Source organism: Mytilus trossulus, chromosome 12 (assembly GCF_036588685.1).
Source record: "Mytilus trossulus isolate FHL-02 chromosome 12, PNRI_Mtr1.1.1.hap1, whole genome shotgun sequence".
Lineage (NCBI taxonomy): Eukaryota > Metazoa > Mollusca > Bivalvia > Mytilida > Mytilidae > Mytilus > Mytilus trossulus.
Window position 1 is genome coordinate 4,077,302 of NC_086384.1, and position 16,041 is coordinate 4,093,342.

Sequence of the window (16,041 nt, forward strand, 5' to 3'; positions counted from 1 at the left end):
ATGTGCTTTCTATACAAATGTTCACCCATATGAAAAGAAATCAATCTGCAATTTTTCAGATAATAAAAAAGCTAAATGTATTATTTTTTCGATTTTCAGTCGTAGTTCAACGAGCCAAGGTTGTATGCAAATTTTTAGCAAAATCTGCGACATAGCCCATTTACTGTTCCTTGACCTTAAAATTACATAATAGTTTAATAAGAATGTATGAATAGTTTTCATCACAATATTTACTTAACTTTTGATTGAAGAACAGAATTGAAATTGTCTTGAAATAGTAGTTCCTTCAAGGTATGAAAACTCAATGAGAAAGAAAATTCTTATAAACAATATTGAAAACATGTATTTGATCTGCTTAGCAATTCTGTTGGAAATTATGTTATAAATAATGCCTTACTTTGGTTAACTTTTATAAATTGTGACTTGGATGGAGAGTTGTCTATTTGGCACTCATACCACATCATCTTATATCTACATACTATCTGTTCCTGCTGGAACAAATTATCAATACTGTAAACAGGGAAATTTTTGCTGTAGTTTTATTTTAGCTATTTTTGCGGTAAGATGTGAAATGCGAAAATAAAACGACCACAAAAATATCAAGGAAAAACTCTTTTAATTACATTTACATTTACAAATTGCGACTTGGATTACAAGTTGCTTTATTGGCACTCATACCACATCTTCTTACATTTATGTATATGAATAGAATATATATAGGACTACTGTATAACACGGATTACAAAGACGACAAATATATAATTTAAATTATAACTGTATCTCTTAATGAAAAGCAATGTTAAACGTCATGTCTTTTAACTCAAATCAGTTATTTCATTAAAGCGAACATTACGGATATTGTTATGTAAACAACACTCATAAAAATTATGTTAATGACACCTGTCAATCAGTAATAAAGGTATCACCTCGTTGAATCTACTACAAAGATTGATCAGATCAAAAGATCGATTTATTAGCATTAATCCTGACACCTTTTAATTTTAATTTATTCCTAATTAGGTTTACTTTCCTATTATTGAGTATATGGTTTTACAAGCATTGAAACATGCTAAACTTTTACTGTGCTTATCCAATAACCTTTGTGGTAGTGAATTACCCTATTGCCTGACCAGTTTAAAAAATTGTCAATACAATTTGTCCATTTAAATTGTACAATAGGTATTGTGAGAGCTATTATAAACAGGTGGTCATTTAACTAACTGTAGATTTACCTGGTTGTTTTTGACAGAGCTAATTCAAATGACTGATAGCTAGCATGCTTTCCTCATGTCTAATGTCCCGATTAGACTATTCTATTTAGGTATGGGACATTTTCATTTAATACACAATTTGTTATATCTAATAAAGATATTTATTGTAAATTTATTTATTTTGCTAACAATCACAAATAAATCATTGCTGGTATATCCCACTATCATAATGAAGAATAAAGCACTGAAATTTCTATTCACTTTAGGACCCATTTGTACTTTTTTTTTATATATTGAAAATAATTTTTTAACAGTAATTCCAATTGAAGTAGATCTGAATAATAAACGAAACTTAGCATCACTACTATTCCATTTCAGGAATCGTAATATAACATGAAAATATATCCCATAAGAAAACACCAAGCCACACTTATTTCATCTTTTAGAATTATTCACAATTTGATTGGCTATCCAAAAAAATCCATTTCACAAACACTTTAATTCCATATCAGGAATCAGAAACTTAAAATATATCCCACATTAAAACACCATGAAGCAAACATATATCTCCTTTTTTTATAAACTAAATTCACTGATTGAATTTCCATCTTCACTGTAAAGAGACACAAAAAGAAATGGCTTAAAATGTCCCATCTCTAAACAGAATAGTCTATTCAGGACATTGGTCATGATACATGAGGAAAGCAAGCTAGCTATTAGTCATTTAAATTTTACCTTTTAGTGATTTTTTTTTACTGGGTAGTTAAATGACCACCTGTTGATGAGCTCTCACAATACCTATCATACAATTTAAATGGACAAATTGTGTTGACAATTTTTTATACTGGTCAGGCAATAGGTATTTAAATACCACAAAGGTGATTGGGTAATGACAGTAATCTACTTTAACATTAATGAACCGAAAACAAAAGATTTCTGATTGATTTTATCATTTGATTTAAGATATATGTAAAACTGTTCACTTAATTCCAAATCATTTATGAAAATATTTATCTAGGCCACTGGGAAATCTCGAATTCAAAACGCCGCGAATTAGGATCGTGTAAGTAAATCGTGAAATAAAGACGGCGTGAAAATTTCCTGGTCACAGTACCCATTAGTTCTTAAGGAAGATATTTGATGTTCCAGTAGAATTGTTAAGCAGATCAAATGTATGTTGTCAATATCATTTATACGAATTTTATATATATTAGTTAACTCATCCAAAGAAATGCCTCATATTAAGACTGGATCCTAATTTATCCAAATTTTATGTATCATCATGATCATTGTCATTTTGTTTCATTCTTTTATTACCTATTCTGAAATTAGACTATGGCATCTTTTAAACTGAGTTTTACTGTGTGTATTGTTGTGTATTTGTTTTTTTCTACATTGGCTAGAGGTATAGGGGAGGGTTGAGATCTCACAGAAAATGTTTAACCCCGCCGCATTTTTGCACCTGTCCGAAGTCAGGAGCCTCTGGTTTTAGTATGATTTTTATTTCTAGTTCATTTATGTATTTCAGAGTTTAGTATGACATCCATTATCATTGAACTAGTACCCATTTTTGTTTAGGGGCCAGCTGAAGAATGCCTCTGGGTGCAGGATTAACTTAATTGCCGTGTTAAAGACCTATTGCTGGACTTCAGCTGTTTTCTGCTGTTTGGTCAGGTTGTTGTCTTTTTTACACATTCCCTATTTCCATTCTCAATTCTAGATATTTTAAACCTATCTCAATATTTATTTTGTTAAAGCAAGTCTTTATGTATTTTAATATAACCTGTTTTGTTCAATCAAATCTTTGAGCGTTTCAGGATCTGTAAGATGAACATTCCCATCCACAAAGAACAAATAGGCACATTTAGTCAGTAAATTTTGATCTCTACAACAAAAGAAAAGAAATATATTAAAAAGAAGATGCAGTATGAGTGCCAATGAGATAACCTTCCACAAGAGACCAAATGACTAAGAAATTAGTATAAAGACTATTTGTAATGCAAGTTTAAATTTTTATAAATTATATATTTTCAACACATTGAATGGCTATTCCAAGTTTTTCCAATTAACATTTTACTGAACAAATAATGAACACTACCACATAATTAATACCTAGCTGATTACACCATTACTTTTACTTACATGGCGGAATTTCTGGCAGCTGTACCTGTCATTTCATCGTTCGGTGAAATCACTGTTACAGATCGGTATTCATCAATGCAACCGGACAAAAACAGTTCAACATCAACCTCATGATAAGCAGCCTGTAAAAGTCATTTGTGATGAGTTTCTGGTGATAATAATTCAAAGGAAATTATTGAACCAATTCAAGCTTGTTTAGAGCTCTATTTAGTCCTTACTGTATTTTTCTTTAGATCTATTACAAATCTGTAAAGTATAACTGACAAAACATATTTTCATGGTTGATTGTTAATCAAACATTGTAGCTGTTAATTGGAGCAGGATCTGCTTACCCTTCCGGAGCACCTGAGATCACCCCTAGTTTTTGGTGGGGTTCGTGTTGTTTATTCTTTAGTTTTCTATGTTGTGTCATGTGTACTATTGTTTTTCTGTGTGTCTTTTTCATTTTTAGCCATGGCATTGTCAGTTTTTTTTTTTTTTTTTTTTTTTTTTAATTTATCATATTTTATTGAAGTCTGTACATTTGTTAGTTTTAAAACATCAAGTACCGGTACCTTGTCCCAGCCTCGTTAACATTAGTAAATAACATATATATACAACTGTTAGTTTTTGTTAGTATTATACATACAATTTTCCATATTTGAAAATATTATATACCATATCAGTAATATCAAAAAATGAAGTTTACCATTAAGATAATCAAACATAATTATCTAATATAACAAATGCACAGGTTATGAAAAAAATATATAATGTGGGTAGTTGAAGTAATAAAAAATAAGTATCTATAAGCTGTATATTTTTAGGTAAGTCTGTAGATTATTTTGAATTTAAAATTATGAAAAGAGAAAAAAAAAAAAAAAAAAAAAGCAAAAAAAAAAAAAAAAGAAGAAACAAAATTAAATAGATAGGTAAATAGATAATTGAAATATATTCAATTTCAAGGAAATTAAAAGTTTTTTGTTTGTTTTTGGTTATTTATTTGCAAAGATGAATAATGTTGTTCTTTCTCATGTAAGAAACAATATATCATATGACAATTCTATTTCTACTAATTTATGTACACATATAATACCGGCGTTTTACGTTTCCGCAAATTGGCATTACTTTTCCGCGAAAAAAAGATGACGTTTCCGGAAAAAAAAGTTTACGTTTCCGCAAATAAATATATTACTTTTCCGGAAAAAAAGTAACGATTCCGTAAAAAAATAAATCATTACTTTTCGGCAAATAATTAAGGAATACCAATTAAACGAAAGCAAAGCTATAATAATAAATGTATAAAGTTAAAGGTCATCAAAACATGTAAGTAAAATACATCATTATAATATATGAACACGTATCTTCATAGATATCTTGATATGAGTTCATAAGTCAGTTCTGGCAGAATATTTGTAGCCAACATGTTGTACAAAGTCCATATTGGCACATTCACCGTTTACAAGTTTTGTATTTCGTTCAGGAAGGAAGTCCATCTTGTCCTTTTCATATTTCCGAATGGGTGCTTTTACAAAGTAAAATATGGTAGGATGGCTAGCGTAAACCTGCTCGTTCAGGTAGGCACGAAAAGACTCGACAACATTCGTTGTTTCTTTTCTCGGGGTCAGGAGGTGATGCCCAAATGGTTGGTGGAAATCTCAATTGCCATCTATATAAAATTCCAGTATATAATTGGCAAACCTCATGCATTTATCGTCAGATGGAGCATCGGCAACTCATTCAACAAAGCATTCTTCGATCATGTCAGTTGGCAAGTAAGCCAAACCAAAGATTTCTAAATGAAGTTTAACTCATCCTTAATCAGAACATTTTCTTTATTAAAATGAAAAAATTTATCATATATGTACATTCACATCTTTATAATTTACCAGGTAAATTTGCGGAAAAGTAATAAATACAAATTGCGGAAACGTATACTTTAAATTTGCGGAAACGTAGTATTGAGATTTTGAAAAATTAGCGGAAATGCAATACGCCCTATAATACAAATTATACAATGTAAAACAAAATATCTGATCATTCATCAAAAAGAATGGCAAAAGCATTCCAACTTTTGTCAAAAATTTTAATTTTTCAGTGCTGTATAAAGATTTTATTTTACTTTGCACTGCCTGCATTGATAGAGATTTCTTAAAATATTTGCAGTTGAAAATATATTGTTTTATCTGCATATAAATCAAATTTGCAGCATTCCCCCTAAATGATTTTGTAATATCCCCAAAAAGAAAATAATTTATGGTAAATGGAACACTTATACCATTTGACAATAACCATGAGTCAATTTCATCAATGAATGTTTGAACAATCTCACAATTCCAAAATAAATGTACAATAGTTTCTACTTCTTCTTGGCAAAAAGTACAATTTGGGTTGTCAGTGACCTTAATTTTATTCAAAAATTTATTTGTACCTAAAATATTTTGATTTATTCTATATTGTAACCACTGCAGTTTGGTATTTTTTGTGACTTTAAAAGGTAATTTGAAAATTAATTTCCATTCCTCTTCATCTACCTTCACGCATTGTTGTAAATATAACGGAATTTCATGAGACTGTCGTACAAAGTGAGAGGTTTAGCGCTATAAAACCAGGATCAATCCACCATTTTCTACATTTGAAAATGCTTGTACCAAGTCAGGAATACAACAGTTGTTGTCCATTCCCTTTTGATGTGTTTTTTGTCATTTGATGTTGCCATGTGATTAGCGACTTTCCGTTTTTCTTGGAGTTCAGTATTTTTGTGATTTTACTTTTTTGTCATAACAGTTGTTAACTAAATTGGTGACTTACAATTTGTTTCAAAATTAAATTGTGATAATAGTGTTAATAAGATAAAGTAACTGGATCTTACATTATTGTATACCAGCAAGTCTATTCTTTTCTTTGGATAATCCAGATCTTTTATTGTCTTTAACCCTTCAACCAGAAATGGTATTGGCTGGTCGATAAAAACAGATAACTGAACTATTGGATAATCGTCTTTCTGTAAAGTAAAACTTTATACTAAAACAACATACATTATGTATGACACTAACAATCCATTCTGATATATATATTGAAATTCAAAAATAGAGTATCAGAGATTTTGGAAGAAAGGCTCTTCTAATATATGCTTTAGGTATAATGACTTGGTAATAACATTTCATAAAATTACCCAGTTATTTGCAGTTCATATTCATAAAAGGATAAACCTGGTTTACTGATTTCCATTCAGGAATAACTGATAGATTTGTACAATATATTGTATTTCAAGGTAAAAATAAATCATGCTTCACCCACTCTTATGATTGTGTGTGGGTAAATTAAAAGGGGAAAAAGGGGGGTAGGTACATTATTTGAAATGTCATGAAAAGGCTGAAGTGATATTCATGTTGTTAATCTTACTCTATTGATATTTTAATAAAAACAATATTTATTAAATTAAATTATTACATTGTTTTAAACATGTTAGAAACTGTTTAATCTTGAGTGTTTATTTATAAAAACAAATATCAAGGACTTTTGATTCTTTGTGGAGTGATTTTTGATTTTGCAGGGGGGAACTCAGATGCATTTATTGATTAAAAGATCTGTTCAACTGTGAAGAATTTCAAGCAGAACAACTTCACCAAGATGTTATTTAGCATTTCTAGTTGGAAGTCCTGTTACAGCAATTTTAATTACAGACAGGAAGAGAAGTTTACTTATGATAAAAACACAAAAAATGAAAATTCAAGAAAATCCTTTTTAATTATTTCATGAACTTTAGATGAACAGTTCATGAACTACAAGTGGACAAACAATGTTCATGAATTAAATTATTAATGAACAGTTCATGAACACAGAAGTTCATGTGTTCATGAATGATTCATGGACTGGTATGGTTCATGAACAAATTCATGAATTATTCATAAAAAAATCATGAACTATACATGAACAGGACATGAACTACAAATGGACAAGAGTGTTCATGAACTATAAAATCATGAACAGTTCATGAATAATAAAAGTTCAAGAACTATTTTTGTTCATGAACTTTAATGAACCAAAGAGTTCATGAACACTTTCTGTTCATGAATAGTTCATTATTCACTGGTTCATGAATGTGCTTGTCCATTTGTAGTTCATGTCTAGTTCATTAACTGTTCATGAATCTTTTATGAACAATTCATGAATTGTGTTCATGAATCATTCATGAATCATCTATGAACATTCATGAACTATTCATAATCATTTCGCAGGGGCAGTTTACTGATTTCCATTCAGGAATAACTGATAGATTTGTACAATATATTGTATTTCAAGGTAAAAATAAATCATGCTTCACCCACTCTTATGATTGTGTGTGGGTAAATTAAAAGGGGAAAAAGGGGGGTAGGTACATTATTTGAAATGTCATGAAAAGGCTGAAGTGATATTCATGTTGTTAATCTTACTCTATTGATATTTTAATAAAAACAACATTTATTAAATTAAATTATTATATTGTTTTATACCTGTTAGAAACTGTTTAATCTTGAGTGTTTATTTATAAAAACAAATATCAAGGACTTTTGATTCTTTGTGGAGTGATTTTTGATTTTGCAGGGGGGAACTCAGATGCATTTATTGATTAAAAGATCTGTTCAACTGTGAGAATTTCAAGCAGAACAACTTCACCAAGATGTTATTTAGCATTTCTAGTTGGAAGTCCTGATACAGCAATTTTAATTACAGACAGGAAGAGAAGTTTACTTATGATAAAAACACAAAAAATGAAAATTCAAGAAAATCCTTTTTAATTATTTCATGAACTTTAGATGAACAGTTCATGAACTACAAGTGGACAAACAATGTTCATGAATTAAATTATTAATGAACAGTTCATGAACACAGTAGTTCATGTGTTCATGAATGATTCATGGACTGGTATGGTTCATGAATTATTCATAAAAAAATCATGAACTATACATGAACAGGACATGAACTACAAATGGACAAGCGTGTTCATGAACTATAAAATCATGAACAGTTCATGAATAATAAAAGTTCAAGAACTATAGTTCATTATTCACTGGTTCATGAACGTGCTTGTCCATTTGTAGTTCATGTCTAGTTCATTAACTGTTCATGAATCTTTTATGAACAATTCATGAATTGTGTTCATGAATCATTCATGAATCATCCATGAACATTCATGAACTATTCATAATCATTTCGCAGGGGCAATGTGAATTTTTACCAATATGAAACTGTGAGAAAAGATAAGCATGGAAAAATAAAACCAACTTTTATTCTATTATATTTATTCTGAAACTGTTACAACATTTGATAGAATCACAGTGATATGCTATTTTCTTACATTTTGCTTTTATATACATGAATGAAATTTTTACATTTCAAAACTCAAATGACAATGTTTTAAGTTCTCAAGATGGGTCATCCAGGGAGAGATAGGACAACCGTCTTAGTCAGAGATTTTACTGGTCAGCCATGACCATTGACCAATGATATTGATAAATGAATAAACCACTGTGAAAGATGTCTAAATAGAAAGATAGAGTCACACAAAGTTCCATTGATCAATATTTCATGATTACAGCCTATAGAGTTGGTGTTCTTGGTCTTTTTAACTTAAGAATCATCTAAAGGAGGCAAATTAAAACATTAAAAATAACAATTTTATACACATAACAAAATGTCTCTCTATATGCGCTCACTAAGTAAGAAGGGATTACAGTATACTAGGAGTAATTCTATCCTAAGAAAATATTTACCTTCAAATCTTTTAAACTGATAGTATTCCTTGAACATGCAGCACATCCAACTGTTTCTGTCCATTCATCTGCTAAATCACTGGCTAAACGATTAAATGCTGCCTGTTAATAAGAAATATATATATTACTAAATTTTTAAATGTCATTTGTTCTTGGTTCAGGGTTTGACAACTTACAGAAAAGAGCGACTATTTACAGAAAAGAACCGAAAAGGACTGAAAAGAACCGAAAAGGACCGAAAAGGACTGAAAAGGACCAAAAAGAACCAAAAAGAACCGAAAAGGAGATCGAAGTTTTTTGTAATCAAAGAAAATTAGCAAATTGCAAAATTATATAAGTCTGTTATAAATAAAAAGATATTTTTCACAAAAGTTTACTATTAGGGTTTGAAACCTTATAGTACAACAGGACTACATATAATAACTAACTGTACATGTGAAAAATTATAGGTAGGGTCTGATGCCTATCTTATGGAATAGAAAACATAGAACAGACAAGAAAATAAAATATATTAATTCATTACTGTCAAACTATCATTCTACATGAATTATATTTATAAGCTAAGGGTCATTATTTTGTTCAATCTTGGTCGCTATTTCATTTCGAACATTACAACAGTTCCTTATACATCTTTTAGAATGTGTTCCATTCATGAGTGAACACGGACATTCGGACAATCTGACAAAAACAAAATAAAACAAAATACACCTTATCGCTATCTGTCCGCCATTACAGGATATCACACAGGTTCCCGTAAAATTTTGAGGTCATAAAACAAAATATCTGACGCCACAATGGAAAAGTTATTGTTGTTTGCGTCAAAAGTTCAAGCGGCTGGGTCAGCCTGGATTAGCGATAAGGTGTATTGGTGTATATATTGCGAAAGCAAATTTACAGATCTAACATTGTTGGGTTGATGTTTAGACGAGTTGTATATATATATAAATATATACATTGTTTTAACTTTAAATGATAATTAAATGTATGCTCTTTTCGGTCCTTTTTGGTTCTTTTCGGTTCTTTTTTGTAAATCGTCGCTCTTTCTGTAAATCGTTGGACTGCTTGGTTCATGATAAATATATAATATAATATTTTATAGAATGTTGCTTCAAAAACAAAATTCAAGTAGATGTGTCTATTAATTCAATATGAAAATAGAAAGGAAAAACCCTTGACTGAACAAATATTAAACAATTATAAAAAAAACAACAACATAAAAAAAAACAAATTAAAAGTTAGAAAACAACTTCACACTACATCATCTTCTCATTTGAATTGCTTCATGACTGGGCCTGTATAGCTGACCATACAGTATGGGCCATATATTGACCACTTAATGCTTATACATGTATCTTCATTGTTTCATCTTTGGAAGACAGTTGTCTCATTGGCACATTTCCTTATTTTCATATGTAGGAAAATACATTCCATTTTATAAAATATAGTTAAATAATTTTATTCCTGATCCAAGGGATTACTCCACAATTCTTCTGTATATCATGTATTTTGCTACTTTGAGAAAAAACCCATGTGAACATATAGGGATACAATCTATTATTCCCATAAAAGAGTAACTCAAGGTTTTGTAAACCTATGAAATAGGCAACTTCTATTTTTTTCTTTCCTTTAACAGTTTTCTCTATTATGTTTTCACAATCTCAAAGCTAATGAAAACTGATTACCTATGAATTACTCTTTTTTTAAATTTCAATACATCATGTCAATTAACAGTTAATTCAGAATTTATTGCATTGAGTTATAATTGCAAAAGTTGCAACATATGTGTTTCAGAAATAATATCCTGCATTTAAAATTTTATAGCACCATTTGTATACAGCAATTACATCAATCATAATTATTCGAAAAAAGTTGAATTGTGTTGATTGTCACAAAATTGCAATATATAATCAATGCACAATTATTTCTGAATTTATAGCATACATTTTTAATGAAAAATTCCAATCAAAACTTACCTGATATGGTAATGTCTTTACAATTCATAAATAAATGATACTTATGATATAATGATGAGACAGACTTAACAAATTACAGATTAAATATTTCTTGTCTGTTATGAGAATATCATACTATAAAAGTTAACTCTAGAAGAATATTGAACATTTTTACAGAAATTCATTTAAATGCACACCCAGTCTATTTTTGAGATATGTATAGAGGCAGAAACCATGTTAACCAAAAAATTACTTGCAAACTGATCAGTTCAATTTGAATTCTTAATGCTTTTAATAAATGACTACTTCAGTTTGACAACTAGGATCAGGATTATTATACCTTTTAAAAATTTATCAAATATTTATAAAAGTAACTGAAAAATTATGAATGGCGCATGAAGTCACCAATATGCTTTAATAGAATTTTATTTAAGCAGAATAGTCTGGCAGAATTGAAAAAAATACAAGTACAAGTTTCACAAATCTACATACTTTTATAGGTCCATTACCATATAATATTAACGGCTTACTGCCAGTCTTTTTGTTGACAATATAACTGTGGTTCCCTTTGTATTTCACTTCAATATCCTCTGTTAATGAAAGTAAAAGTGAAAGTAATGTCAGTGATATAAATCATAAATGTGTAGGAAATAGATTTCAAAGTATTGAAATATAGTTCATATAATGAGAGACTATTTTTCTATAACTATGTGTTAATGGCCATGTTTACAATCTATTACAGATGATGGGAATTATATTGCTGCATCCATCACACAAAAAGAAATTCTGCACATTCACTTATTACATTATTTAATTTTTTTTCTAATTAAAATATATGTTATCAGAACTATTTAAGAAATGAATTGTTTTTATTGTATTTTTTATTTGGGAGAAAAGTGTCAATGTTGATTGAAGAAGTCATTTGGTAAAAAGCTTTGCAACTCAAATCTCAGAAAGGACGTTGTATGGACATCTTTCCAAATTTTGGTTTCTTTATGTGAAAAGTCAATCACAAGAAAAACAAGTGAAACTGCCAGCTACTGCTCACTGATGATACCCCCGCTGCAAGTGGATAATATTAATAGTGTAAAAATATGCAAGTGTTCGGTAAACAGGAAGTTGTCGAGTGATGAATCTAAAAACACATTACATGGTATAGCTGACTTATATAAATTCTGAAACCAAATTTCAGAAATCCTTGTATTGTAGTTCATGAGAAAAATGTGACGAAAATTTTCAACTTGGCTATCATGTGTAAAATCATACAAGTGTTTGGTAAACAGGAAGTTGTCAAGTGATCAATCTGAAAATGCATCACATGGTATAGCTGACTTAGATAAACCCTGAAACCAAATTTCAGAAATCCTTGTATTGTAATTCCTGAGAAAAATGCGACGAAAAATATTCATGGGACGGACTGACTGACGGACGGACAGACGGACGGACGAGAAATAGACAGACGGATTGACAGACAGAGGTAAAACAGTATACCCCCTTTTTTAAAGCGGGGGTATAATAAAACAGTATACCCCCCTTTTTTAAAGCGGGAGTATAAAAAAGATGAAAGTGCGAAAAGCTTTTAATCTGTAAAACAACATACATAAGATGCCAAGTAATAGCAAAATTTCATGTGACCACAGGTGACTTGGCAGAAACTATGATTGAAATAAAATGAGAAATCACTGAGGATTTTATCAGAATTAAATCATACTGAAAAAAAAACCACATCAGTCTTTAGCACACATTTATAACTAATTTACCTAAATTATCTACAGCACTTTGGAATATTTCTGACTTTGTATCTATTTTTATGTTCCATTGTTCCTGAAGAAAAAAAAAGAAAACAAACAATGCTTTATCATATTTGTTTTCTGTTCATCATTTTATAGTTTTATTATTTGAATAAATTTACATTTGTTATTTCAGGGCCTTTTATAGCTGGCTATATGATATGGATTCTTGCTCATTGTTGAAGGCTGATTTTCATGTCATTTGGCCTTTTGTTGAGAATCGACTCATTGGCAATCATACCACAGGTATATTCAACAATACATTTTTTAAAGTTACATGTATTATCAATGTAATAACTAACAAATGTCTGAAATGAGTGCCTGAATGGCTAAATCTTATCTTCTGGAAAAAATGATTATCTGAGCTAGCTAGCCTTTAACATAGTTAATAGGCTAGACTAGACTAGACCCAAATGGTCTGAAAAAACATATCTGTTTAAAGGCAACAAAAAATTCTGCACACACTTATAAATGTTTTGTATCCTTTATTCATCATGATTGAATGTATGTTAAAAACCTGATAAAGGTTTCACTACATTCTCATGAGTTTAACATATCACTAATCTATATGATAAACATTGTCAAAAACAATGTACATCTTACAATCATTCAACACACCAAATTTAGTTGGAGCCCATAAATAAGGGCCTGTATGCGACTAAAATCACACCTTTTTTATTTGCATTATGTAATGTCTGTAGTACTTACTCTTAGTTGTTTATCCAGGAATATTTTAGTGAAGTATAACTGGTCATCGTCCATATCATTTATTTTCTTGTAGTTTAACATCTCCACAATGGTCTTAGCATATCCAATAAATGCTGAATAAGAAAACATAAGCTCTAGTTATTCAATATATTAGCTATGGCTGCTAAAGAGGTTGTGTGCTTCAATTTTTTTGCTGAATAAAAATAATCCACATTTAACCACCATAAGAAAATTCTATTCATTGTGAAATTACTTTTATTTCTTGTTTTAGTGTGTGTACATATACAAAAGTTCAAACAGAGATGATTCAAATTTGAAATTAGTTAACCGAAAATCACTGATTTAATCTGAAACCATTGTGTAGCAGCTGATTTAAATTAGTTTTGAAAAAAAATGTAAGATGATACTTGAACCAATCTGGATCAAAATTATACCATGTTCTTTTTAAATATACCTACCACCACCGTTTAAGTATCTACTCTCTATCTGTGGCACCTTAGGATACTGCTTCTAGGGATAAATGAAATTTATATATAAACAAGAGTGCACACGCTGAAATGTCTTGTCTTCTTTACTTATAAATCATTGATATTATGTTGAAAGTCCTTAATATATAGCTTTATTTCAACTGTCACATAACTTCACATTGACCAATGGACCATGAAAATGAGGTCAAGGTCAGATGGACATGCCAGTCAGACATGTACAGCTTACAATTCTTCCATGACAACAAATATATTTGACATAATTTTTATAGTTTAAGAAAAACAGACCAAAACACAATACTTAATACTGAGCAATGAACCATGAAAATGAGGTCAAGGTCAAATGACATCTGCCAGCTAGATATGTACACCTTACAATAATTCCACACAACAAATATAGTAGACCTATTGCAAAAATATGAGAAAAACAGACCAAAACACAAAAAACGTAACTAAAACCACATAACCATGAAAATGAGGTCAAGGTCGGATGACATGTGCCAGTTGGACATGTACACCTTACAGTCCTTCTATACACCGAATATACTAGACCTATTGCTTATAGTATCCGAGATATGGACTTGACTACCAAAACTTAACCTTGTTCAGTGATCCATGAAATGTCAGGTCGAGGTAAAGTGAAAACTGTCTAACGGGCATGAGGACTTTGGAAGGTACGCACATACCAAATATAGTTATCCTCTTACTTATAATAAGAGAGAATTTAACATTACAAAAAATCTAAACTTTTTTTTTCAAGTAGTCACAGAACCATGAAAATGAGGTCAAGGACATTGGACATGTGACTGACAGAAACTTTCGTAACATGAGGCATCTATATGCAAAGTATGAAGCATCCAGGTCTTCCACCTCCTAAAATATAAAGCTTTTAAAAAGTTAGCTAACGCTGCCCCCGCCAGATCATTATCCCTATGTCAAGCTTTCTGCAACAAAAGTGGCAGGTTCAACAAAAATTATGCTTTAATAATGAATCTATAGACCATGAGGTGAAGAACATCAATAAATGCAATCTTCCTCTGCTCTTTGTGATTTTGCTGTGCATGTATTGATTTTGTGCCATTGATGGATACCCCATATCCTTTGTTTTTCTATTCAAATATCATAAAATGTTTTATTTAAACCATATCTTATCAAATTTTTTTCTGTCTTGATAATTCAGCATTTATGAGTTTCCCTATTATTTTTTTATTGTTTTCAAGGTTCAATTGAAAAAATAATGGTAACTTAATGGTTTAGTAGTTTTTGAGGTGAAGGTATATAGACAATAGAAGATGGACGTCAAGTGACCACTACAGGTCACACATTGGATCAGGTGAACTTTGTGGATAGTTGTTTCATTGGCAATCATACCACATCTTCTTTTTTATAAAACAAATTTACTTATCCTGTACTGTGGATTCGTTTATTTTGTAGGTACAAATTTTCGTGGCTTGAGGAAAAATTACATATCACAGCTATTTAATTTTGTGGTTTTGGCAAAGTCTGCAAACATTCTTGTAAAAACTTCTAATTTGTTAAACATTTAAATTTGTGGTTTTCATGTACCCTAGAAATCCATGAAAATTGGTATCCAACGAATAATAATGAATCCACAGTATCTGAAACCAGTACACCGATATCAAGTTTAATTGGCTGGAGAAAGTTAGCCCTGTCAGGAAAAATAGAATGTGTAGCTTGCTTAAACCAGCTGCTCCAAATTATGATCCATCAGTAACTTATTCTGTAAGTGCAAAATAATATATCATAATTGTGTATCTGTGTGGAAGAACATATTTTTTCTATCAACCTTACCTTTAACTTTGGATCTGGCCATATGAAATTGTCAGCAGCAAACACCACTTTGGCATCAAATGATTTAAACTTTGATAATATGTCCTTCCTTCTCTCTATAAATACTGTATCACTGCTGTAATGGATAAAACAGTTCAGTTGTTAAATAGGATAAAATTTAGAAGGCTGTCTTCTTATTTAAAAGATGTGGGGTGAATGGGGAATGT

General features: G+C 30.2%; 1 protein-coding gene across 1 annotated transcript in view; it reads right to left on the reverse strand.

The window, feature by feature from the left end:
* Positions 1 to 16,041, reverse strand: part of LOC134692877 (procollagen-lysine,2-oxoglutarate 5-dioxygenase 1-like) — a 58,655-nt gene that overhangs the window by 19,651 nt on the left and 22,963 nt on the right. Inside the window, exons 4-12 of the mRNA XM_063553493.1 lie at positions 15,836 to 15,950; positions 13,997 to 14,048; positions 13,539 to 13,651; positions 12,801 to 12,864; positions 11,533 to 11,630; positions 9,089 to 9,190; positions 6,205 to 6,336; positions 3,354 to 3,475; positions 2,995 to 3,096 (exon numbers count right to left, since the gene is read on the reverse strand). Of these exons, the coding sequence (XP_063409563.1) occupies positions 2,995 to 3,096; positions 3,354 to 3,475; positions 6,205 to 6,336; positions 9,089 to 9,190; positions 11,533 to 11,630; positions 12,801 to 12,864; positions 13,539 to 13,651; positions 13,997 to 14,048; positions 15,836 to 15,950 (900 nt within the window). The remainder of the gene's footprint in view (positions 1 to 2,994; positions 3,097 to 3,353; positions 3,476 to 6,204; positions 6,337 to 9,088; positions 9,191 to 11,532; positions 11,631 to 12,800; positions 12,865 to 13,538; positions 13,652 to 13,996; positions 14,049 to 15,835; positions 15,951 to 16,041) is intronic.